Raw genomic sequence first — 24425 nt, forward strand, 5'->3', positions numbered from 1 at the left:
CAACCCTGCCAGCTTAAAAAACATTTGTCACTCATCAGATTGGCATAATGGAATCATGGCATTATTTTTTTTAACTACGCTTGGAGGGCATTTCTGGTTGTTGAGCCATTAGGAGTCACTTTTTCAAGTTTTTCTCTGCACCCACGAAGGCTAGAAACTTGCTTTTCTTTTCCGAGTGAACTTCTAGATTCTCATGTATTCACAGGACGCCAGGAGCTGGGGCTTTAGGTAAAACAGTAACTACGGCAAGACTTGTGAGAAAATTGTGAAAGTCAGCAGCCCTAGACTTTGTTTTCGTTCCTCAAGCTATATCCCTTCCTTCCCCTGTTGGGCTGCTTCTCAAGTTCTGTTCCTTGGGTTCCAAAGCCCATTGAAGAGAGTTGAAGTCTTTCCACTGATTCCAATGGGCTTGGAATCAAACCCTAATATCTCAGCCCTTCTGAAAATCCAGCCCTATATCTCTGTTAGGGTGTAAATCTGGAGCAGCTCTGCTAGCTTCAGTGGAGTCACTCCAGATTTACACCACCATCAATGAGAACAGGATCTGGCAACATGGCATCTCGGCATGTCTGTTCCTTGCTGGCTCCTGGAAACAAATGTTTGGCAGATTCTGCAATTCTTGTCTCGACCCTGCCCTATCCCATACAGGGCAGCTTCTCTCCTCCTCCTGTTTTGATTCTCCTTCATTTGATGGCTTTCCCTTTCCTCCTCTCCCTGCAGGCCGTGCAGCCAGCCAGGAGAGCAGGCCCACACACTGTTCCTTTCAAGAGCATGTGCTCGTGGGATGGAAAGTAAATAAAATCCAGGGTGAGAGGTGAAGCAGAGTTTGATGCTTGCTCAGTCCATGTGACAGCTCAGTTCTGCCTCCTAGCAAACCACCATGCAGTGCAGTCATGCCAGAGGCCTTCTCCTCCCATGTCAGCCCACTCCTTCCCCCAGCTGCCGCCTGCCCTGTGTGATCTGGAGACTTCCGCCTCCAGGTTACCAGTTCAAACCCAGCACCAGACCAGAAGTGACCTGCATAGAATGAGGTTGCGATCTCAGTGCAGTCTTGGCTAGGCACCCATCCGCTGCACAAAAGCACGCTCACCGACATGAACTTTTCCTTTCTGGCAGGCTGGCCAAGGAGGCTGTAGTGCAGGACAGGGCTTAGGGAGACATTGTGAGGTGACACTAAGCATGAGAGCTGAAGCAGAGTGTGGATGCTTCGTAGGCCAAGACATGGAGATTTAGGTCCGTGTGATCGCTCAGTTCTGCTCCAGAAGGGAGCTAGAGATCCAGGCTCTGTGTCCAGCAGCCTCCATAAAGAATCTGTAGATTCATTCTGCCCGAGTCCTGCCTCTTCTCCGCAGCGTGGGTCACTGCAGGGACGTAGAGATGGGGTCCCGCCCAGTCAGGGTGGAGGTGCATTGAGGGGCAGTGTCGGGGAAGCTGGCTACGTGCTGTCTGTGCTGGATCTGCTCTGCAGAGAAAGAGGCACTAAGGAAATACCTCCATGGGCCCCCACCCGCCTGCATGGCCCTATTACAATCCCTGATGTTCCCTCCTGTTTCCACTATAGGGAGCAAGGGGGAGACCTCAGGGATCTAGAGCATCCCTTCACCTGGGAGGGCCCAGGTGGGGGCAGGGAATAGGAACCTCCCTGCAGAAATCCGGTGGGGGGGTCTCCTTTTACAGCAAGGTGGAAGCTGGTGGTACCAGCCCAAAGTGGGGGATTTAGGGTGTGTGAGTCCAACCGTATGCCCTGCTGTGCACATCAAAGCCCCTTCGGGGTTGCCTACAAACTCTCAAGCTTCTGGAGGAAGATTGCCGCTGATAGCCAGCGTCTAGTGAAGAAGATTTAGCGTAACTAGAGCCTATGGAGGGGAAGGAAATGAAAGGCAGTCTATTAACATGGCAACACGATGCTTTAATCTTTCACAGATACCTGCCTAATGAACTCTCAGCCCTGCTGCTCGCTCTTCTCCAGCAGTCAGGGAAGGAAACAAAGCCGGGCAAAATAGCCCAATCTGCCCGTCACGGGTTATTTTTTTAAGTTCCTTTCTGCTTTCAAACAAGCGTGGTAGGAGCTGAAAGCCGCCTCTAGGTGAGGGGAGATGGGATGAGGGGGTTAGGAATTTGGGAGAGGCAGGGTGTGATGGGGGCAGAGGAAAGGTCTCTGTAGTTGTGTCTGTCTGTTTTCCTCCTCCTCCTTTTCTTTCTTTCTCTCTTTCTCTTTCTTTCTCTCTTTGTCTTGTGTTTTACAGCATTGCCTGTTTGGAGAAAGGACGTGCGTCTGCACAGTACCCTACCGCTCCCAACCGGGATGTCTCTGCTCAGAGGTCTGCTTTCTACCCTTCTCCTTAGCCAACGGCATTCCCTAAGATGTCGATCTCTCTCTCCTCTGCCCTTCACTATCCTCTTCCCTGGCCTTAGTTAAAAGCCCTTGGGATGGAAAGATTCCCACATTTTTTTGCCAATCCACCCACTTCCTGCCTGGAATGAAAGTGCCTTGCAGTGTAATGGGGTATTTTTAATGCTTGCTCCAGTTTGCATCTCCTTCTCTGAAATGGACGTGGGTTGGGGGGTGGCCACACAACTGCAGGCTCTGTTGTGGGCAGCTGCTGTTTTGCCTGACCATCCGTGTGAGCTGAGAACCCTGTTCCCCTTCTCAGGCCACCTGGGTGCCTCTTTTCGGCTGATGAGTCAATTCGGGCTGCTCCTGGTTGATTTTTCTGTTGCTCAGGCATGGTCGCGGACTCCTGGCTGCTCGAGATTGCCGTGCTTCCCCCATCCCCCTCCTTAGCGCGTGTTTGTGTGTGCGTGCGTGTACGCGCCAGGTTTGCCTGGGTCAGCTCAGGGTGTGGAAAGGAGTGAGCGTGCTGCATGGTGTCGGCCTGAATATGAAAACTCCCCGCCCGCCTCCCGACGCACGTTGCAACGTGCCGATTTTTAGATCCTCCTTCAGTCTGGTGAAGGAGCCTTCTCCTGTCGTGGGTTTCTCCCTGGCAGCACACCGTCATAGCACCTCGGTAGATGGCAGCCCAGCCTGCTGGCAGGGGGTTGCGTTGAAACTCCTTGGATGCTGCAAAGACAGGCAGGGAGTGCAGTCGGTCAGAGCAGCGGACTCGGAGGCAGGTCTCCCAGGAGCCATTTACTCCTTGACAGATTTTCAAAAGAGCTCAGCTCCCCTCTGGGCACCACAGTGGGTGGCCAGGTTTCTGCAAAGCGCAGAGTCCAGTGATTGACAACATGGTCCCTTGAGATATGGCCCAACCTGTAAACTGGAGATATGGATTCTCAAGTAGCGGTGGAGTTTGGGGGGGTGGGGGAGTCATAATTACCTATTGATAACACACTCTGAGGTCCTTGGATGGAAGGGGCTATGGAAGTGTCATCTTCTGCTCCCATTGAAACCAATGGCAAAACACCTACAGACTTCAGTGGGGGCCCGGGGGTGGGAGGGAAACGCTGCCAGCCTGAGGATCAAACTGCCAGGGGAACCTCGTTTGCAGCTCTGAATCGCTAGAGGGGTGAGAAATGTCAGAGCAGCTGTGTCTCTCTGCTCCAGGCCTGGGATCCTCCCATCCAGCCGCTCCCCTTTCAGCCTGATTGTGCTGGGCAGAGGCTGTTTCCCCGTCTCCTCCCGCTGCCTCTGTGCGACTCCAGGGCGCAGTTATGGGAAGCGTGTCTTTAAAAACGAAAAAGCAAAGCCGGAGATGTCAGCAGGCCCGCAGAGAGGTGCCGGCACCGCGTGGGGGAAGCTCGGAAACCGTCTGGTGGCAGGAAGAATTGGGGGTGGGGGATGGATTGGGGGGCGAGTGAGTATTAAAGAGACAGAGATGAGCCTCGGCTGACTCTCCTGCGCCCCAGCCCTTCGATCCCAATCCCGACTTGGCAGTCGTCTCCCTCGCAGGCCTGGAACTGAGCGACACCCCAGACGTGGGGACCCTCTCTCGTCGGGTCCCATGTCAGGGACTCCTCCATTCCTGCTCCTTCTCCACTGCTGGAGCCAGGAGCATCTGCCTGGGGCAAGCCTGGCTTCTTGAGAGGCAGGATCTCTCCATGGTGCTGGTGGGACGCAGGCAGCAGCAGGGGCCCATGCACTGAACGGCACACACCTGGTCCTGTCACTCTGACCCATGGACCCCTCCCCTCACCCCCGGCTTTGTACAGAGGCACCCCAGGGTTCAATTTCCCGTCAGTCAGAAAGCGGGGGGCCTGGCGGGCTGTCTCCAGGTGGAACCCGTCCCAGCTCTCCATGCAGAGTTTGCCTTTCACACCCTGCGCTGGTTTGTGGCTGGGCTGTTCTCGCGGCGTGTTCGTTTTGGTTGGCTCTGTCTCGGTGCGTGACCTGTTGCATCCAGCTGGCTTTTGCTGCCTTGCGTTTCCCCGCTGGCTTGTCGCCACATCTCCTTTTCAGGGTTTCACACCCAGTTTCTTTCTTCTCTTTCCCCTCCCCTCGCTGCCCAGGGCGGTGGTTTGAGTATCTTGGCACGCCCCCTTGGCTGGATGGCTGGCTCTCCCCCAGCACTTAACACAGTCCTGCCTTGAGCTGCCTGGCCTGGCCTGTAAGCAGCCTAAACCAGAGCGCCAGCTTCTGGGCGGTGAAGGAAATGCAGCCTGCTGTTTGTCCCACTGCCTGCCCATGGGGTTACGATTGTGGATTTCTGCATCGCAGATCTTCCCTTGACAAAAATCTAAATAGAAAAGTCCCGGGGGCAGGCGACCGTGCTGTCTGCAGTGGAACAGGGATGCTGGGCCCGATTTGCCTCTGCCACTGCTGCAAACCAGAGTCACTCCACCGGAGCCAGTGAGTTACCCTGGTGCAGGGACGGCACAGGTGAAAGAATAGTCGGGCTCGGTGCGCTCTGCATCTGAATGGGCTCGGCACCCCATCCCCACTCGCAGCACGACACGCAGCTGCCTGGAGATCCTGCAGGCTGGCGAGAGATGTGCTGACCTCTCCTCCTGCCCTGCTCGTTGGGCAGAGTCTGGAGGGATGCCCTTCACGCTCTGCATTGGCTAACAATGCTCCAGGGAAGCCTCGGTGCCCACTAGGGTGAGTCAGTTTGGCCCGCCCCAGGCCCCCTGCTGCACATGTTTCTGGCATTTTAACCTGGGCTAGTGCAGCTCTGCAACGACCTGTACAGGGAGGAGTGAGGGTGATCCTCTCTGCCCGGTTCCCACCACATCCCTGTCCTAATGAAAGGAAGCGGGTGAGAATAAGAAGTAGATGGGAAGAGGATGGAGCACAGTGTATCAGAGCCCAGTGCAGGTATCTGAGCCATCGCAAGCTAGATCTCTCTACGTACAGTCACTGGGGGGATGGTGTTGGTGCGAGGGATGGGCTCTGTGTGTGTCTATGTTTGTGTGAGGGAGGGTGTGCGTGTGTGTGTGTGTTGGTGTGAGGGAGGGAGTGTGTGTGTCTGCGTATGTGTTTTGGAGTGAGGGATAGTGGGTATATCTGTGTATGTTGGTGTGGAGGATGGGCTGTGTGTGTGCTGGTGCAAGGGTTGGGGAGTGTGAGTGTGTGCTGGTGCGAGGGATGGGCTCTGTGTGTGTGTATGTACTGGTGTAAGAGTTGGGGTGTGTGTGTGTGTGCGCGCTGGTGCGAGGGATGGGTTTCACTTGAAGGTATAAGGCTTTTAGCAGGATGGATTTTGCTCCGCCCTGACTTTCAGACTGTTATGGTCCCTCTCAGCCTCTGGGATCCCCGTCCCCCTGTCCTGTTGTGATCTGCACAGTGGCGATAACAGAGGGAGAGTTGAGGTCAACCAGGGCCCTGTCCTGGGAGGAGGATCTTCTGCTGCTCTATGGGACAGGCACCAGACCTGGACCGCCAGGGTGGCATGTGATCTCAAGGGGGGTGGCAGGGGCATTGTGTGTTTGTGACACCATCATAACTTCCTCCACCCAGGGGCAGCGCGGTCCTGGTGGGGGCCAGCACCCGGGCGTTGTTCTTTGCCCGCCTGCTCCCTGCCGGATGGGGAGATGCCGCGGCAGGGGGAGTGGCTGATGTGTTGCTTTCTCTCTCCTGCCCCCACGCAGACCTGGGCATGCCCAGCCCGTGCCTGAGCGTGGCGTGCACCTTCGGGGCCACCTGCGTGGTGAAGAACCGGGAGGCGGTGTGCGAGTGCCAGCAGGTGTGCCTTAGCCGCTACGACCCCGTCTGCGGCAGCGACAACCGCACCTACGGCAACCCCTGCGAGCTGGACGCCATGGCCTGCGTCCTCCGGAAGGAGATCAAAGTGAAGCACAAAGGGCCTTGCGGTGAGTGGGGCGGGGCTCTGTGGAAGGAGAACCACGAAGCCAGGAGGGCTCAGAACTAGCTGGCGGGACGGGTTATGGAGACACAGAGCAAGTACCCCCTTCCCCCCATATGCTCCCCACCCAAGTCAGGCAGATTTTTCCACCCAGCCCCAGCGTGTCTCCTCCACCCCCAAGTCCTTGATCTGCTGCAGGGCAGCCCCTTCTCATCCCACATCACCCCAGCAGGGAATGGGACTTTCCGCTCCACCGGGCCACAGGACCTGAATAGCATCCCACCAGAATCTGCCCTTTTTGCCGGCCATGGTGGCAAAGGGAGGGGCCCGGTGGCTGCCCCTTCCAAGCAGGCCTGCGGATAGACTGCAGCCCCACCACGCTGGTTGCTGTTGGAGTCTGTAGCTCTAGCTGGCGTGGGGTGAGGTGTTAGGTGACGTGACTGCTGACCCCATGGGTTGGCACCACAGTAGCCTATAGGAACAAAGGGGTCCAGTGAAGAGAGACTCCTGGGCATTTCTCTAACCCCCTGCGTCTGGAGCTTGCAATATGCTTTGCAGACACAGAGTGCCCTTAGCTTCCCAACCCCCACAGCGAAGTAGCAGGAGCCTCCTTGTTTTACAGAAGGGAAACTGAGGCAGAGCACAGGACTGTGACTTGCCCAGGTTCGTGCAGTGAGTCACTGGCAGAGCTGGGGATGGAACCCAGGAGTCCAGACTCCCAGCCCAGCACTCTCACCACTAAACCACTCTGGATCCTAAGGAACACCTTGCTTCCCTTTGGTCCAAGACTTTTTCAGCAAGTTATATTCCTGATTAGAGAGGTTACTCTCGTCCCCGTGGGATGGAATCTCCTGCCCGTCATGGGGATGAAGCAAAGTGTTCAGATTGTTCCTAAAAGCACTGAGGCTTTCCCTGCTGTCCAGGTATAGTGCCTCCCTACTGTAGAAAGTGGAGAGGGGCTGCTAGTGGTGGACTGAGCTGGGTGGGGATAGGCTGAACACGGGAGGTTACCCTTGGAAAGAGTGAGTCAATGGGAGCATTGCCTACGGGTAGAATAAGCATTAGGAGTCAGGACTCCTGGGTTCTGTTCCTGATTTTGCCGCTTTGCTTCCCCTGGGCCTCGGTTTCCCCCTCTTGGGTGGCTTGAGAGTCGAACTGAATTGAAAGGTGTTGCACTGAGGTGCGTGGGAAAGACGTGGAATTGGCTGCAGAGCAGGTGGCTGTTAATCAAAGCAGCTACAGTTCCTTGAGCATCAAACTGTATCCAGGTTGAATGAAATCTCTGTGCAGCATAAGCCCCCAGCACTGCCTCTGCGGCGTGCTTTGTGCGGAAATGATCCATTTCTCACCCCAGAAGCGTCTCTCTGGTTTGGGGCATGTGTCTGCGTGTATCTCTCTGTGGCTTGCCATTCCCTGTTCTCCTTGCCAGGCAAGCACCGGCTTACATCACCCACTGCCCACTCAGACCACAATGAAATCAGCAGGCCCCCCCAGCGAGCAGAGAGAATGACGCAGTTCACTGCTTCCGGCTGCTCGGGAAGGTTATTCCTTCACCTTCCAATGGCTTAAAAATAACAAAGTCTCGGCAGAAGGGGTTGATTGGGGGAAAGGAACCAATGTGGGTGGTGGTTTTCCCTTTCTCCCTATAGAAATATGGGGGGGGCACTTAGGGGAAATACACATGTAAATGGCTTCCCTGTGCAAAGCCCGCCCTGGTTCCTTTACCAGTCTGATGCAGGACAATTGGCTGCTGCAGGAGTTCGAACAGTGGGAGAGCTGCCCAGGAGTGGCTGGGGTTGAGATGCGGGAGAAGCTATCTGAGCAGCTTGCTCCTCCTTTGTCTCTGTTTTGGAGGTAGCATGGGGGGTGTCCAGATTTAATTACTAAATACATCCCCTCTGCTCCCATTAGAGAGAAACCATCCATCTCACTTGCTCCTCCACCCCTGCTTACACCCCTTATCCAATCAAAGGGCATTTCTCTGCCTGGGGAGGAGTAATTGATCGCTGTCACTCCCTCCACCTGCTGCATCCCACAAAGCCACGTGGCAGAAGGGCTCATAAAGGCCTTTCCTGCACCTTTTGGAATGCACCACAAGAAAAAACCAAATGCCCAGGGATGGCTGTCCCTTAATCCTAGCGCTCTATGTCCCTCAGCCGTGATCTGCTCCCTGTTCCAACCCTGCCACCCTACTGAAGTCAGGGAGGTTGCTTAGGCAGGATTTAGCCGACTGTGTTTATGACACACTAGGGTCATCCTGCTTGCAGTCTGTATGCTCCAGGCGTTATCGTGAGCTAATGCCCAGCTATATACTCCGTGACCTGTGGGGGTGGGGCTAGCGGGTATGCAGAGTGCCACAGCCAAAGTTCAGGCTGACTTTTTAGTTTCTAACTGTAGGATCGTGTTGTAGCTCTGCGTTATGCAGGAGGGACACTTACTATGATGAAAGGAAATATAATGCTTAGAAAAGAGGGATGAGTTTGCACAGTGCACAGTTCACTCATGGAACTCCCTGCTACAGGATAGCAATGAGTTCCGGAGGCTTCAGAAGCAGATTAGGCATCGATAGGTGCATTAATATCTGCAGTTACCTGAGAGATGATTGTCATGTAAAAGGGATATAAACACCCCTGCTTTAGGGCATAAACAGACCCTGACTTCCTGGGACTCAGGAAGAAATTTCCCGCACGCCCATAGATCCTGCCTTCAACTGCCTCTCTACCCACTTCTGAAACCCACCAGTGGGCTGAAAATGACAGGCTATAGATAGAAACATCCCAGCCAATAGCTCATGCTAACCAGTCATGGGTTTGGGCTTTTTTTTGCATCTTTCCTCCCCACACATCCAAAGCAACAGCTGCTGCACGAAAGTAAAATGAGAAAAATATTCCTCGAGCCAAATTCCTGGTGAATTGGAGGGAGGGAGGGAGGGGATGCTCCTCGGAAAGAGGAAGTTAGCCAGTGAGTCACTGAATGCGCAGGGGCCATGAGAGCGGAGGTGCTGACTGGCTCTGGGCTCACCTGCAGTGCCGGGACTGCGTGCGCTGGGGAGGGATGTGCGTCATGCAGACAGTGTATACGGAGATGACGTGTTGCTGGGAATTACAAACACAGCCAGTCCCGGGGACGTCCTAATAAACCAGGAGAAGGGGGCTCGGCCGGTCATGGTGCTGCCCGCGCCTTGAGAGGGGTTCGTTGCACTTGGACGTGAGTGTAGAGCCTTCTGTGACACATGGGCCACCATCCCGCAAAGCAACTCCCTGTTCCCATGGAATTCCCAGGCCTGGCCTTGAGACTTTGCTCTTCTCCTCCACACTTAGAGCTGCTGCTAGAGCAGTGGGGGCAATGGCCCGGGCTTCGTGCCGTCTTCTCCTTGGCGTTGCCACGGCTGGGGCTGAGCTGGGACCTTGGGATCTGCAGCCATGTTTTAGAGGTGCTCCATCCCTGGGAGTCAGTGGCTCCTGTTGTTGGGTTTTCCTTTGAGTTTGATGGTACCCAGACCCCAAGACTCGGCCCCCAGCGCTGGGTGTCGGGTGGGAATCCCGCAGCCTGCGAGGTTGGCTGGTCTCTGCCCGAAGCCAGAGCTTGACTCACCAAGAGTCTTTTCATCCTGTGAATCCAGCCTGCATTGCAGCCTCCAGCAGCTGCCCCACGTGCAGCCCCCGTCGTCTCCTGCTGCCGTACCTCCATGATGGCCCCGCATTTGCAGGGTCGAGTCCGGGCCCTCTGAGCCTGTCCTGCAGGAACTCAGTGGAACCCAAAATAATCCTTGGGGCCCGCAACACACCACGCTGCGGCCTGAGGCCAGGGATGTGTGGCGCCTGCATTGGGACGAGGCCTACCAAGTGGCAGCCATGACTCGCTGGCTTCAGGCTCAAAGCTAGAGCTGGTGGCCCGGCTGCAGGGAAAGGCTGCTGAGACTGGCTGCGGGCTGTTCTTTGCCTCACTGTGGGCTGCGGTGGCTTTTGTGGGGTGATCTCTTTTTCACACCATTCCAGGGGGTTCTGATCTGTACATTCCCAGAAAATGGGGCTCAACCCCTGCAGTCCCCCCAGCCCCATGGGGTAGAGTGCTCGCCCCGTCTGTGTCAATCAAGCTTTAGAGAGCAGACCAGCCCTGCTTTTCTCAATGGGGGGGCGTGTGGGGTGAGGGCGGGGCTGACGAGTGGTTTGGTTAAATGACAGGCCCCTTGTTAGCTTCTGCAAACGGCAGGGCGCAGGATTGAAGTGCGCTGGGAAGGTGGGAATGCCCCACCGAGCAGCGCGGGCCCCACCTTCCGCTGGCAGTAAGTGGCTCCAGAAGCACCCGGGATCCAGAACTTAAGATAAAACCTCCCCTCCCCCTCATTTCTACAGCCCTGGCCAGCCGCCCCCCGCCCCCACAGACATCGCCCCCAGGAGATTTGCAAGCTGCCTGGGTTGTAGCCCTTGTCTCTCTGTGGCTGCTGATATTGGGACTAATTTATCAGCCTTTGTAACTGCACTCAGCCCTGCACTCGCTCCAGCCCTGTTTAGAGCTGTAATGGCATACAACTCCGGTAACATTTCATCCCAATTACCCCTGGCCCTGATGGGTTTTACGGCTAAGCCTCTCTGCCTCTGAGTGCGTCTCCTTCCTTCTCTGCCCACCCCGTTCCTTCCTCTTCCTCCCCCACCCCCCACATACTCACTCCCTGTGAGTGTCTGGGGGGCCAGGGTGGGGGGGTTGGATGGCATTTGACTGTTGCCTTGACACTGGGTTCAGAGACAGCTGCCTCCCCCATTCAGTCCCCCCGTGGCCCCCGGAGTCTAGAGCGGAGGCAGAGCTTGGGGTCCGAGGCAGACGTTGAGGGATGCTGCTGACGGGGTTACTCATGCAGCTATCTCTGGTGCTCACATGGTTCTCGGGACGTTCAGCCCCCTCCCCTCCAGCGCCCCTCTCGTGTTCAGTGTTGGCCCATGGAGCTGCTCAGTTATGTGCACGCTGGCCTCATGGGAGAGACTCTCTATCACGCTCCTGTCTCTGGAGTGTCTCGGCGGCGATGGGTCCTTCCCCCCCTCCACTCCCACAGAAGCAGGTGAGTGCTACGGACACAGCGCTCGGCTGTACAGTGAGCGCGCAGGGTCTAGACACACCTGGTCTGTTGATTTCGGCTTGGCAGTTAAAGGGTTAACGATGGCACCGCAGAACACTGAGAAATACTTGGAACAATGGGCCAGATCCTCCACTGGCGTAAATTGCCATGGAGCAACACCGATTTACACCAGCTGGGGAATCTGCCCATTTATCTTTTCATTATTTTTCTTCGCCTGTTCCCTCGCGGGCATTGACGATGCCCCACAACGCTTCGAGTGTCTAACCCTGTTGCCATGGCCACCTCCTAACCTGGGGTTAATTTTACTCTTCTGCCTGAATTCCCCTTGGACTTGCTGCCCGAATCTGACCCAGAGTGTTGCTGTGCACTGTTAAAAAGCTGCTGTGTTCCACCCCAGAGGTGGCTGCTTTTCTCTGTGGGTCTTGCTAGCTTGTAAAGTGCTTTGAGTTGAAAATTGCTATAGGGATATACAATACTTCTTATGAAGTCCTATGCGTGGGACAGTAGGGGAGCTGCACTCATTTATCCCAGCTGAGGACTGGGGCCTTTTTTTTTTCTCCTCTCCCTCCAGCACAATGTCTCCGCCCTCCATTGGTGACACTGAGCGTTTCTGAGGGTGCAACGAGACCTGAAGCCAAGGTGGCGCTTTGCCTGGGTCTGATTTCAGTTCCAATCTCTGGGCCCGATCCAGTGTCCATTGGAGTCAGTGGGTCTTTTCCCGTTAGCCTCAGTGGGTTTGGGATCAGGCTGTCGGAACAGTTCTAGATGCTGTGATGGTAACAAGGAGCAGGCTCTGTGCTGTAGCCATGCTCGAGCAATGGAGGGCGATTGTCGGGCAGTGCTCCGCACAGACAAAGCCACTATGTCCTTAAGCTATGACCCTCTCTCCAGGCTAATCTAGCTGTCCTCTCGCCATTTCACATGGCAGTGAAGGAGTACAGCGCTGCTGACCCCTCCTTGCCTGGAGTGCTGACACGGCATGCCTTTGGGATAATGAGCCCCTGGGTTATTCTGCAGGGGCCTTGGTCTCCGTGCCAGTGCTTAGTGACTTGACTCTCTCTCTGGGTTTCTTTTCCCTTTCTATTTTGATTCCTGCAGACCGTTGCAGCAAGTGTCAGTTCGGGGCCATCTGCGAGGCAGAGACGGGCAGGTGCGTGTGCCCAACAGAATGCGTCTCCTCCTCCCAGCCGGTCTGCGGCACGGATGGGAACACCTACGGCAGTGAGTGCGAGCTCCACGTCCGGGCATGCACGCAGCAGACCAACATCCAGGTGGCCGCGCAAGGAGACTGCAGTGAGTTTGCAGGGGCACCTGTCCTTCCCTCCTGCCTCCACATTCCTTTCTTAACCCTTCGTGTTACTTCAGTTCCACCCTCCCCTGGGGAAAGGAATAAAATCGAAAAAGGTTTTGATCCAAGGAAGAAAATAACTTAATTTTCACCAGTGACCAATGATTTCGGGTGCCTCCATTCTGGGGGGGGTCCAACTTGAGACATCTTCAAGAGGCCCAATTTTCAGAAGGCAGATATTAGGCACTTTCTTAAAACCAGACCCCTTTAAGGTAAGTCAGCTTGAGCACCCAGAAATGGAGGCATCCAAGATCACTAGCCACTGTTGGCAATCATGTCTGCAGGCCCCGGGGGAGCAGAGAGATACCAGGCAATAGGCTGGCGGATGGAATGGTTTTCATCACAAGAATTTCCTTGATTTGTTACACCCAGGCTGTCTGAGTGCTGGAGCTAGAACCAAGCTAGCCACAGCCATCTTTGCCTGCCCAGGTCCTCGGCTGGCATAGAGCACTCAAAGGAGAGAAGTCAGTCTAGCCCAGTTGGTTCTAGCAGCGTTTCCCTGCCCGGTTTGGACAGAAGTTTCTTTATTTCGTTCATGAGAGCCATCCTCAAACAGATTTGAAATCCTTCGGTTGAGATTTTCAAAGCTGATTAGGGATTTAGACACATTACCATGAATGAGAGTTACTTGTCTCAATCCCTTGGTCGGCTTGGAAATCTCAGCTGTAGGGTTTTTTCCCCCTATTTTCGAACAGGAGCTGAAAGTTCTTCAATGGGTGTCACCCTGCAGGGTGGATGGACTTTGAAGACGCCAAGGCTCTAAGCAGCCTAGAGCATCTTGTCATAGCCCAGTTCTAACGGGATCATCGCCAGCTCTGCCCCTGACTCGTTCCCTGTGAGATCTAGGGCAAGACCCTAAAGTTTAGCCTTTTGAAGCCCACCTCGGCTGTCATGGTCCATGACGAGGGCTTCTAGGGGTTATGGTAATACAAATTCAAATAATGAATGGATTCATGCTTCCCATCCATCTTAATGGAAAGGGGGCATCCAAATCTCTTAGCCGGCTTTGAAAAGCTCAGCCACAATCCCGGTGTGCCTCAGTTTTCCCTGCCACGAAACAAGGGTAATACCTCCCCTCACGGGTGTCACGACGCTTAATCAACCTTATTGAAATACTAACTGGAACCTTGGCAGGGAAGGCGCCGTAGAGGTGCAGAGCGCTCTCCGTCGGGGCTGAACAGGGAAGCCGTGCTAGAACCTACAGCTGCCTTTAAACACAGCTGTACCAAGCGCCTATTTGGTCAGTGTGCCCCTTTTTTGGTTTCTTTTTTCCTCCCCCCTCAGGGGTTAGTTCCTATCTGATCTTCTGCCCCTTCCCTCTTCCCCCGCCCTCCCCCCCCCCCAGCCCCGCGCACTTTGCCCCAGCCTGAACGGACTGTGCTAATTTCCAAATGAACTAAGAGTGCAGAGGAAATGCTACATTAGAACAAATGATACACTGGACCAAATAATGCCTCTCTCTACAGCTGGGGCTGACGTTTCCCAGCTGCGCGGGGGCCAGGAGCTAACGGATACGTTTCAGAGTGGAAACCTGAGTGAGATGGAAGGGCTGCCTGGGATGGCCCGTCAGCGTCGGGCACTGCAAGGCTGGGCTCCGGCCTGCTGTGGGTATGGGACGGCGGGTGCCGAGAGAGAGTCATTCAGTGCTCATAACCAGAATGCGCTGCTGGCCTAGTGTCTGCAGGGGCTGGCTACCTGCAGCCCTTGCTGACTTTCGGGAGTTGTGGGTGCTTAGGACTCTGCTGTGGGAACCCCTCCCCCACCGCCAGTTTCTTCTGTCCTGAGCCCGTTCAGGGATGGGTTAAGCCAGCGAAGAAGCAATCGGCAGCCAGGCCCTCTGACGCTGCCCGGGCTGACGATGGCAAGGGGAGGCTTTCTGCTGGATCTCACGCAGCTTCTCTCTCCCTCCCCGTTCTCCCCTCGCTCCCCCCCCCCAGAGTCGTGCGGCAGCGCTGTCTGCGCCTTCGGGAGCAGGTGCGTGGGTGGGCAGTGCGTGTGCCCGCGCTGCGAGAGGCAGCCCTTCTCCCAGGTGTGCGGCAGTGACGGCGTCACCTACGACAGCCCGTGCGAGCTGCAGGTGGCTTCCTGCCAGCAGAAGAAGGCCATTGAGGTTTCCAGGATGGGACCTTGTGAGGAGGGTAGGAAGCTCCGTTCCCTCTGGTTCTGGGGGGCAGGAGGGTGTGAGGAATGGGGGGGCGGATGGGGAAGGGGGGCTTGGACTTCCTCACACATGGAGTTTATATTGCGTGGTCCAAAGGCAAACGTCCAGAGCTCATGGTTTGTGACTGGAACGTGGATGCCTTCTCTATCTCTCTCATCCCCCCACACCTGCCCCGCTGGGCCTAGGTACAACAACAAGCTACTCCATCTGCTGCTTGGAGCCGCCTGTGGCCTGCCCAGGTGTAACCCCCCTGGGGTCGCCGACAGAGCGGTCTCTTTGGCAGGGCTTCTTCCTCCTCCCCTGCTGGCGCTCTGGGCTGTTGTACGGCAGGTGTAGTTTAAAGGCTTCACCGAGTCTCCTCGCAATCCTCCCATGCGTGGAAGTTGGCTGCTCCGCTCTCTGTATCCTGGCAGGCGAATGGCTCCACGATGGGAGTCAGGAGGCTCCTCTCCTGCCCTCGTGGGAGGGGAGAGCAGCTTGCCGGAGCTCGTTTCGGTGGCTGGCGCTGTGTCGAAAATAGCACCTGGCACCCACCGCCTTCGTCTTTGTGGCTAGCGGTAATGAAAGTTGACACCACCTAATGGGCCTGGGCGAGGAGATTTATCACGGCTTTAATTTCACACTTCAAAGGGCCCAGGCTTGAGAGAGGCGTGAGGAGACGGAGCGGTTCCTGAGGAACGGCACCCAGCTGCCTCGCCGCTGCCCCGGGACTCTGTTGGGGTCAGGCCCTTGGTTGCCATTAACTCAGCACTGGGCACCTGGGGAAAAGTGTCTCTTTGCTGAGCCCCTGCTCAGCCAGGTTTCAGGGGGATCCCGGCTGCAGGCCCCCTCTGAGCAGCACTGGGGCAGGGCATGGGGGAGATGCCTGCATTCAGCGGTTAGGGTCAGTGAGTGAAAGCTGCCGGGTCAACAGTCCTGGACAGCAACAGCCTCTGTTTAGCCCCAGAGACAGCCTCCTGCACGTCTTGGCCTGCCTGCCCCAGCCTGGGGGATCCCCGTTAAGTGGGAGAGGGGAGCTCAGTGTCCTCGGCCCATGCGACCCCCCAGTGCTTCTCTCGAGTCTGGGGACAATTGATGCCAATGGGTTTGAAACCAGCAGCCCGCTCGACACAGGCCACCAGACAGAGGGTGACAGACCCGGACTGGATTTTAAGGGCCTGATCCAAACCCCTCTGAGGTCAAGGGCGGGGAGGGGTCTTTTCACTGACTACAGTAGGTGTGGTCAGGCCCACAGTGGGAGTCCATACTCCAGTGTCTGTCCCTGAGCTGGACTGGGCAAGCTTCACAAAAACTCGCCTGGAGGCAGGGAGCGGTCAGCAGTGTCTAGGCTGCTCAGAGCAGTGTGTCCCTGGGCTGCTCTTTCCTGACTCCTCTGTGAAGGTGAGGAGTGGGGCTAGCGCCACTGAAAGGCAGGGGCGGAAAATGCTGGCTACAGCAAAGCTGAATGTGCCCCAGCTTCCCTGCTTCTTCGTCTCAATCCTCACCTGCAGCATCAGCTGCTACTCCAGTCCACACGCCGCTCTGCCTGTGCGCCTCCGTCCTGCCCTGCCAGGCCAGTCCTGCAGCTCCCCCACAGCTCCGCCATACTGATCCCCAGCAACCTCTGGGACACCAGGCCTGCCCCTCCTGCAGCTCTGCCGGTGCACCTCAGTCGTCACCTGCAGTGCTCTGCTCTGGGCCCAGCCACTCATCGGGGTCAGGTTGAGGCCTCCCAACTCATTTCACTGGTGGCCCGAAGTCGATGAACCCAGACCTCCAGAGTGGGAAGACTTTGGAGCAGTGCTGGCTGAAGGCCAGTAGGGGAACAGCATCCACCTTGTCCCTTCAATGTGTTAACTCTGTCAGCTAAGACCATCTAGCTCATTGCACATGTAGTTTAGCCAGATAGGGCTGGAGTGCTGTGGCAGGGCTAGGGAGAGTGGAAGACATAACATGGCGTTTGATCACAGTCCTCCCCAGGGAATTTCAGGTTGCTGTCCTTCCGAGAGAAGAGCTTAAATAATTCTCTGTGTAACGTCAGCTCCCATCCTTTGATCGCTCCATAAAAAGGGGGCAGGTTGTTTTTTTTTTAAAGCCTTTGAAATCAACATCTCTCTCTTGCTGCCAGAGCGCTGAGCGTCTCGTGGTTGGTTGCGGAGCTGGGTTGACATACAGCGCATTAAGTGTCTCTCTGCCAAGCCGGTAATCTGCCTGGCTGGACTTCCAACTGAAAACCAAAACCACCCAGGTCTCTGTGCTTATCCGAGCAGAAGGAATCCGTTTGCCTGCTGCAGCGTGGGGGGAGAAGCTGGGTTAGAGAAGAGGGAGTTAAACTGTTGTGAAGCCAGCTGGCTGCTATTCATACTGTGCGTGGGGCTCCTCTGTGTCTGATCCCAGGTAGCCATCCGAGTTAGACGTGAGCTCTGAGCTTTTGCTCGCCAAGCCACTACAGGTGAAGCCCTGAGCCCGTCTTCAAGGAACCTTGCAAAGAGATGTCCCCTTGTTATTGGCCACCTGGCTGTATTCCATCCTCCTGCGGGGCTGGATGCTCTGTCCTGTGGGAGGAGGGTCCTGCTGCTCTCGGAGGGCCAGGTGTGGCCTAGGAGCAGTCAGCCTCCAGGGTCCCCCTGGCTCAGGGTCCCCTCCTTTCCTTTGCAGAGTGTGGCTCGGGGGGCTCAGGCTCTGGGGATGATAACGAGTGCGAACAGGACCGCTGCCGGCAATACGGGGGCTCGTGGGACGAGGACGTGGAGGACGACCGCTGTGTGTGTGACTTCACCTGCCTGGCTGTGCCGCGCAACCCGGTAATTCCCCCTGCCCGCCCGCCCCTGGCTCTGGAAGAGAGCTCAGCCTAGTGAGGGGCGCTTTGCTGAGGTCTCTGCAGGCCCTCAGGCTGGAGGTCTCGCAAGCCCAGCCTGGTTCGGGGTATTGCCGCTCTTCTAACCCCGGCCACAGCTGGGTGGGGCTGTGGAAATCCTAGCGGGCAGGTGGGGGGGAGAAGTTCCCCCAAGCTGTCCCAGACTCACAGAGCCCATTTGAGTTTGGGAGGAAGTCCCACTCAGTTCTTGTTGTATCCCTACTGGTCTGTGCCTTCTTCCCTCATCCCCCTCGTCTCAGGGGGGCCTCTCCAGCACAGCCAGCCCCTGCTCTGGTCAGAGGTGTGACTAGATGCCTTTCCCATTGCCAGGGATGGGGGACCCATGCTGCATTCTGGGTGCTGCGGGCTGGCACCCGGCCCGTCTCCCTTAGTAGCCGTTATTCCACCCAGGCAGAGTTGGTTAGTGCCGGATTCAGAATTCCAGCTTCCCTGCCCAGCACTGGCCTGGGGATGGGGGCACCCCGGGGGGCTCTCCATTGCTGAGAGGGGGAGGCAGCTCTCTGCACACTGGAGGCTGCAGACAGTGATCTCTCTTCCTCCCCCACACCCATCCTCCGAGCAGGTGTGCGGCTCTGATGGTGCGACCTATGCCAACGAGTGTGAGCTCAAGAAGACACGCTGCGAGAAACGCCAGGACCTCTACGTCACCAGCCAAGGAGCCTGCCGTGGTGAGTCCCCACTGAGGTTCGGACCCGGGCAAGAGCAGGGATTGGCCTTTAGCCAGCTCCTGCCCCACAGCATCCCATGCTCCTCTGCCTTTTGTCTGGGACGGCAACAGGGTCCCTTCTCCTCCGCCCTTTGGGTCACCACAAAGAGGCTGGAGACTTTTGAGTTGATAAACACCGTGTGTTATTTATTGGGTCCTCTCTGCCAGGTCGCCAGTACAGCCTCATGCAGCCACATGCAATCAGTAGTAAACTTCCCCCTTAGCCTGCTCTCCAGGGAGGGAGAAGGCAAGATCTCACCCTCCTGGGATTCTGCATCCCCTGGCCCCTGCCAGCCTCCCCCCTTGCACTTCCTTCCTGTCCTTGAACTGTTCCCAGCTGATGGGATTGTTCTCATTAGCTCCTCAGCCTCTTGCCTAATCACCCATCCCCCTCAATTAAAGATACTCCAGGGCGGGACTGGCTAGTACCGCAGTGACCAGAGTACTGGGTCAGCTCTGGGCTCCTAGCACTCTGTCACGCTGACCAATGCGGGGATTCAGACCCTGGGCTAGCAGGGGCTGCATCAGCCTTCAGCTGCTCCCTTCCCTGCAGCATAGGGGGCTCCTCCGCTTTGCGTCTGGGACCACGGCTGGATCAGCCTGCGTTGCTGGCGGGGCCAGCATTAGTTTGTTGGTACCAATGCAGCAGCTGAGCCGTTTTGTGCATCTGTTTGCATGCTACTTCTTGCACTGGGGAGGGCCTGGAATCAGTGTCCCTGCCCTAATGCAGGGCAGAGACCAAGGGTGTTTGTGCAGGGAGGACATGGACAGACACATCTGCCTGGATCCCATGCATTTGTTATATTGCCCTGCTGTAGCCCGGTTACAGCTGCAGTTCCCCGTCTGCCCAAGGTGTGACCTGTGTCCCTCCCTCTCTCCGTAGTCACTGGAACGCCTTCCCCGCCACTCCAGGTTCTGCACTGCAGCCAGACCATATATGGATGTTGTCCAGATAATACAACCGTGGCCCTCGGCGTGGGCTCAGCTGGCTGCCCGAGTGAGTGAACCGTGGGGCTTGGGGGGAATCTCTTGTAACAGACGAGGGGTCCTGGATTGTGACTCCCTTGTCGGGAACAGTCTGGAGATCCAGACGGCAGATAATGGGGAAACCTCCTCTACAGAGGATTACTCTTCAGGGTCAGGCAGTAGAGCAGGGGGTCTTCGCCTTTTCCACGCCCTTCTCCCAGGTTATAACAGAAGTTTTGGAGTCTCCCTCCCATCTAGCCATGGGAAAGGGAGGGTGGGGAGAAGCTCCCCCAAAAGTCTGTTGGCAACCCCCAGGCTGAGAAGCTCTCCCGTAGCATAGCTGCCCCTTCCAGTTCCTCCACTAGACATACCAGAGCCTCCAGGTGTCTCCAGAGCCCGCAGTCTGGAGCACGCCCACCCACAAACAGAGAGAGACCCGCACACCCCTTTTGCCTTCTCAATTCCCAGCGCCTCTCGTTTTCTATATGCTTCCGGTTCACAAGCTGCTCTAAATCTATGCGGGGAGCAATGCCAGAGGGTTGCTCTGAACTGAATGCCCCAAACCTCCCTCCCTCTCTGGGCAAGGACCAAACCCGGCGCGAGCTTTCGTGGCCTGTGCAGATGGCAGCTGGCTCCCGGTGGAGCCAAGCTCAGGAAAGCCTTGGCAAGTGGTGGCCTTGTTTGTTTTCTCTGGGTTGCTCTCCATGTGGCAGCTCAAAGACGGTTAGCAGCACTGCTCCGCCGCCTGTCCCATTATTGGATGGGAACAGACCTTTCTTAGAGCCTGAGCTGGCCTGGGGCTGAGCCCCCACGTTATTGGGAGCTGAGGGTGCTCAGTGCTCCCAGCGGTGAGCGCTTCCCGAGGGCGTCTTGCAGGGAGTTCGGGGCTAGTTCTGGGGCTGAGCTGGGCACAGATTGGCTCCAGCCCTGGCCCCAGAGTACGAGGCAGATCCACATCCTCACGCCCCGTAGATCCTTGGCAGCCCACGCCAGGGCTGACTGAGAGGTGACTCCGCATCTCAGGAGGCTGCATTGATGAATGCGTCATTAATATTTATTAAATAATTACAGGAGTCAGGGCTTTCAAAGAAGGCATGTTCGGAAAGGCATTAGCCATATATTAACAGCTGAGGCTGTGACTGACTGTTAGGAAAGCACATTAAACTGCGGAAATATAGTTAAAGCCATGTATGGGCCTGGCTAATGCACGCTTGATGGGGATTTAGCATCAATTAATGTGCTGTGTAATTTAATAAACAGCGGTGTTCTGACAGCGCCCTCGTCGTGCCAGAGCTCTCATGGTGCGGGGTCACCGCAGGTGGGCTTCAGCCCAAAGGGGCCAGCGCATGGCACCACTTGGGCTGGCAAGCTGACTTCCGCCTCTGCTCAGCCAATGATCCCAGCCTTCATCGCCCACTCGTGAGGTTCTCAAAGGAACCCCGTCCTGCTTTCCCCCAGGCTGCCCCTTGCTCAGAGTTCCCCATAACCACCCACAAAGCCACCTCATTGTCCTTCCGCAAACTCTTTGCCTCCAGGCATAGGCGCCGACTCCGTGGGTGCTCCGGGGCTGGAGCACCCATGGAAAAAAAACAGGAAGAGGTGCCGGGGGGAGGCGAAAAGAGGTGGGGTGGGTAGAGGCGGGGCAGGGTGGGGGCTTGGAGGAAGGGGTGGAGTGGGGGTGGGGTCTGGGAAGAATGGGGGTTGACTCTCCCCCCCCCCCCCCCAACCCCGGCAGCTCGGTAAATCAGTGCCAGTGCTTCTGGGCCTGCAAAACACTGGACAGGCGTTTAGAGAGCAGGTGTGGCAAGCCCCTTCTTCCCTCCCCCGCCCCCCACCACCCCGACCGGCATGGTCCCATTGATTCCTTGTGCTATGCCATGGGTCTGTCTGTATGCACCAGTTGTCTCTTGTCTCCTTGGGGCAGGGACTGTCGTTCTGTTCTGTGTTTGTTCAGCACCCAGGACAGTGGGGCCTTGTTCTGTGACTGGGGCTCCTAAGTGTTCCTGCAGTACAAATTATAATAGTCATCCTCTGGGTCAGTGACCGCCCCCCAACCCTCGCTGGGGCCTCACCCCTCCTTCTGGATTCCTGCATGGTATCGCTCCCCGAGGAAACCACCCGGATTGATTGGCTTGCTCTGTGTCCAGCTTCCCTTCCCCTGCTGTTCTACCCTTGCCCTTGAGTTGGCGACGGGAGCATAAATCCAAATGTAATCACCTGATGCGAGTGACTTTATTTATTCCACACAGCTGGGTCTGGAGATAATGATTTCCCCTTATGGCTCTCGCTCAATCCTGGGAAGTGGAGGAGGTGGGACACGACAACTGCTGGCCTCTCCTCCCTTTCCTGCCCCCTCTCTGCCCTCTCACCCCAGATATTATGGGATTATCCATCCCTCTCACCCCTGCTTCCCAGGAATATAGTGGCATCTCTCTCATTCTCTGGATCTCCTCCCTCATTTTAGAAAGAGAGAGGAACGATAGATGCAAGCAAAGTGAGCAGGAGTAGCTTGAAGGTTTTAAGACGGCCCCCTGGTCAATGGGGGATTTGAAGGGGAAGGGGTTTGATGAGGCAGAGGGAGGATACATTGATCAGCGTCCTGGTACCCGCCCCAGGAATGCATTACTGCCTCAGCTGAGCAGATGAGATTGGCTCATACAGCCGAGTTAAGCCCCCTCCTATTCCAGACCCTTGCTGCTTGCTGCTAATGGGACTGAGGGTTTGCTCTCTTTGACCCTCTCAGGCACCTGTCAATGTTACCCCTACGGCTCGTATGGGGGGGCCTGCGACCCCACCACCGGCCAGTGCTCCTGCAAGCCGGGGGTTGGGGGACTGAAGTGCGACCGCTGTGAACCTGGCTTCTGGAACTTCCGCGGGATAGTCACGGACAGCAAGAGCGGCTGCACCCGTGAGTACCGGGGGGTGCCGGGGAAGAGGAACCCACTGACCACTCGTGTTTACCCTTCTCCTGCTGCCCTACCACAAAAACAGTTTAATCCTAGGTGTTTCCTGTCTCCCAGTGAGAGATCTTGACCTGATTCGCACCAGACCTCAACTAAATCCCACTCGTGGGAGGAGATCCAAGCCTCCTTAAACGACACCATACAGGGCCCAGACTCTTGGTATTTCTGCAGTTCTCTCAGAGGCTAGCGCTATGGGAACGTGTCTCCAAACTGGTGCCAAGCACTCCCCAATGCTGCTGCATCAGACCCAGGTGTGAAATCACACTCAGGGGAAAGGGTTGTTTCTACTGTCTGGGGTGACATGGAATTGGTCCAGCACAGGATTCGGCAGGTTGGCTGCCCAGTCCATTGCAAGGGAACATCAGACGCTCCCCTGAATCCCTGTCAGAGTCTGCACGGCCGATTCCCAAATCTGCGCCGACATCACCAGCAATGCCCCTGTACAAACAAGGAAGTAAACAAAAAAAGCCATGTTAATTTCAAGCTCCGTTGGAGACACGAGCCAGAAAATCGATACGTGCCAAATGGGAAGAGGACAGACTGGTCAGGGAAAGAAGAGTTATTTGGAGGAAATTACAGACAATAGAGATGTGATTCTGTCTTTCTCACTCTCTGAAATTATAGCACTCTCTCTCTCCAGAGGGATAGACGTGTGTCATGCTTCCACCTGGTCTTAGGTCAAGTGATTGAATACGAGTCTCAGGCTCTGGGATTGCAAGCTCACGTTTTACGACGACATGCAGTTAAACAGGATGCAGGAAGCTTTGTTGATTCAAGCAAAGGCCTGGGTGGTCAGGACTCCTGGGTTCCACTCCTGACTCTGGGAGTTAGTGTTTGTCTAAACATAGACACAGTCGCTGGGAGGTGATGCCAGAAAAGTTCAGACTGGAAATAGGATGCCAGTTTAACGGAGAAGGTAATTGGAACAGCGACCCAAGGGCTGTGGTTAATTCTCCACCACTCAGTGTCTTTAAATCGAGATAGGATGTTTCTTCTAAAAGATCCCCTCTAGCTCGACCACAAGATATGGGCTCAGTGCAGGAATTACTGGATATAATCTCTGGCCTGTGCTATGGAGGAGGTCAGACTAGTTGCTCATGATGGCCCCATCTCACCTTAAAATCTGTGGCCAGACTCTCACTTGCCATAAGGGCCCTGTACACAGTGCTGGCTGTGGAGACTTGCAGTTAAGGTAAACGGAATTACCAAAGTGACCTTAGTGTTAATGAGACTGAGGATCCATGAAACTAACGGTAGGAACAGGAGACTTGGGATCCAGTACGCCTGGGTTCTTTTCCTCCATTGGGAAGTACAATGTAGGGATTAGAGACTAGTACGGGAATCAGGACTCCTGGGTTCTTTTCCTGATTCTGCCCCTAGCGAAAGGGAGACTGAATTAGTCCGAACAAAATGTCCTTGGCAGAACTCAAGGATTGTGAGGAGATCATGCCTGGTAAACGGGAGAAGTGTGAGACTGGAAAGCAATGGACCCAAATTGGCGTGCAGGGAATTAAGCCGAAGTGGTGGACGAAATAACGAGAGGAAGGGGTGTTCCACCCATCACTCCCCTTTGGGGATCCCCAAAAGGGACTTTGGAGGGAAACTTTGTCCTTCCCCACTGAATTTCTTTTCTTTCCTCTCCCTCTCCTTTTTCCTTCTGGCTAACCAGAGTCTGGCTTAGCCAGCCAAGACTGCCAGTTTTGCATCACTACTTTAAAACTGTGACCAGGGAGGCAGCTAAAGGCAATGCCCTCAACAGCCCGATGCTGGTACAAGTTTGGACGGTATGTGCTGTGCCTGGGTTTTTCCGGCAGTCAGGTTGCAAGGGAGCCAGAGGCAGAAGCTGCATTTCCCATCTTTGCTGTTCTCTTTTCTCCCCTTTGGAGTGAGTTTGCCTTGGTTTGTTTTCAAGACACAGGATCAGACTTTAACAACAGCAGCAGCAGTTCCAGCCCAGATAATTTAACTTCTTCCCTTTTCCTCAGAAAGGACAGTTATTCCTGTCTTTAATACCATCGAAAAGACTGTCAAATGGCGGGTGGGAGGCGGGGTGTTCCCTCTAAAAATTCTCTCCGGCTAAAAGGGAAGGGAGTAAGGAACAATGT

At 55.8% G+C, this 24425-nt stretch overlaps 1 protein-coding gene across 10 annotated transcripts in view; it reads left to right on the forward strand.

Annotated features, from left to right (window-relative positions):
* Nucleotides 1–24425, forward strand: part of AGRN (agrin) — a 222645-nt gene that overhangs the window by 159986 nt on the left and 38234 nt on the right. For 9 of the 10 annotated variants that reach the window (XM_037881185.2, XM_037881188.2, XM_037881186.2 and 6 more), the window contains 7 exons: nucleotides 6031–6252; nucleotides 12418–12612; nucleotides 14605–14805; nucleotides 17466–17611; nucleotides 18248–18353; nucleotides 19275–19388; nucleotides 22101–22265. In XM_037881185.2, the coding sequence (XP_037737113.1) occupies nucleotides 6031–6252; nucleotides 12418–12612; nucleotides 14605–14805; nucleotides 17466–17611; nucleotides 18248–18353; nucleotides 19275–19388; nucleotides 22101–22265 (1149 nt within the window). The remainder of the gene's footprint in view (nucleotides 1–6030; nucleotides 6253–12417; nucleotides 12613–14604; nucleotides 14806–17465; nucleotides 17612–18247; nucleotides 18354–19274; nucleotides 19389–22100; nucleotides 22266–24425) is intronic. The other variant, XM_043531738.1, reaches the window with a different exon arrangement.

The sequence above is a fragment of the Chelonia mydas genome, chromosome 18 (genome assembly GCF_015237465.2).
Source record: "Chelonia mydas isolate rCheMyd1 chromosome 18, rCheMyd1.pri.v2, whole genome shotgun sequence".
Taxonomy (NCBI): domain Eukaryota; kingdom Metazoa; phylum Chordata; order Testudines; family Cheloniidae; genus Chelonia; species Chelonia mydas.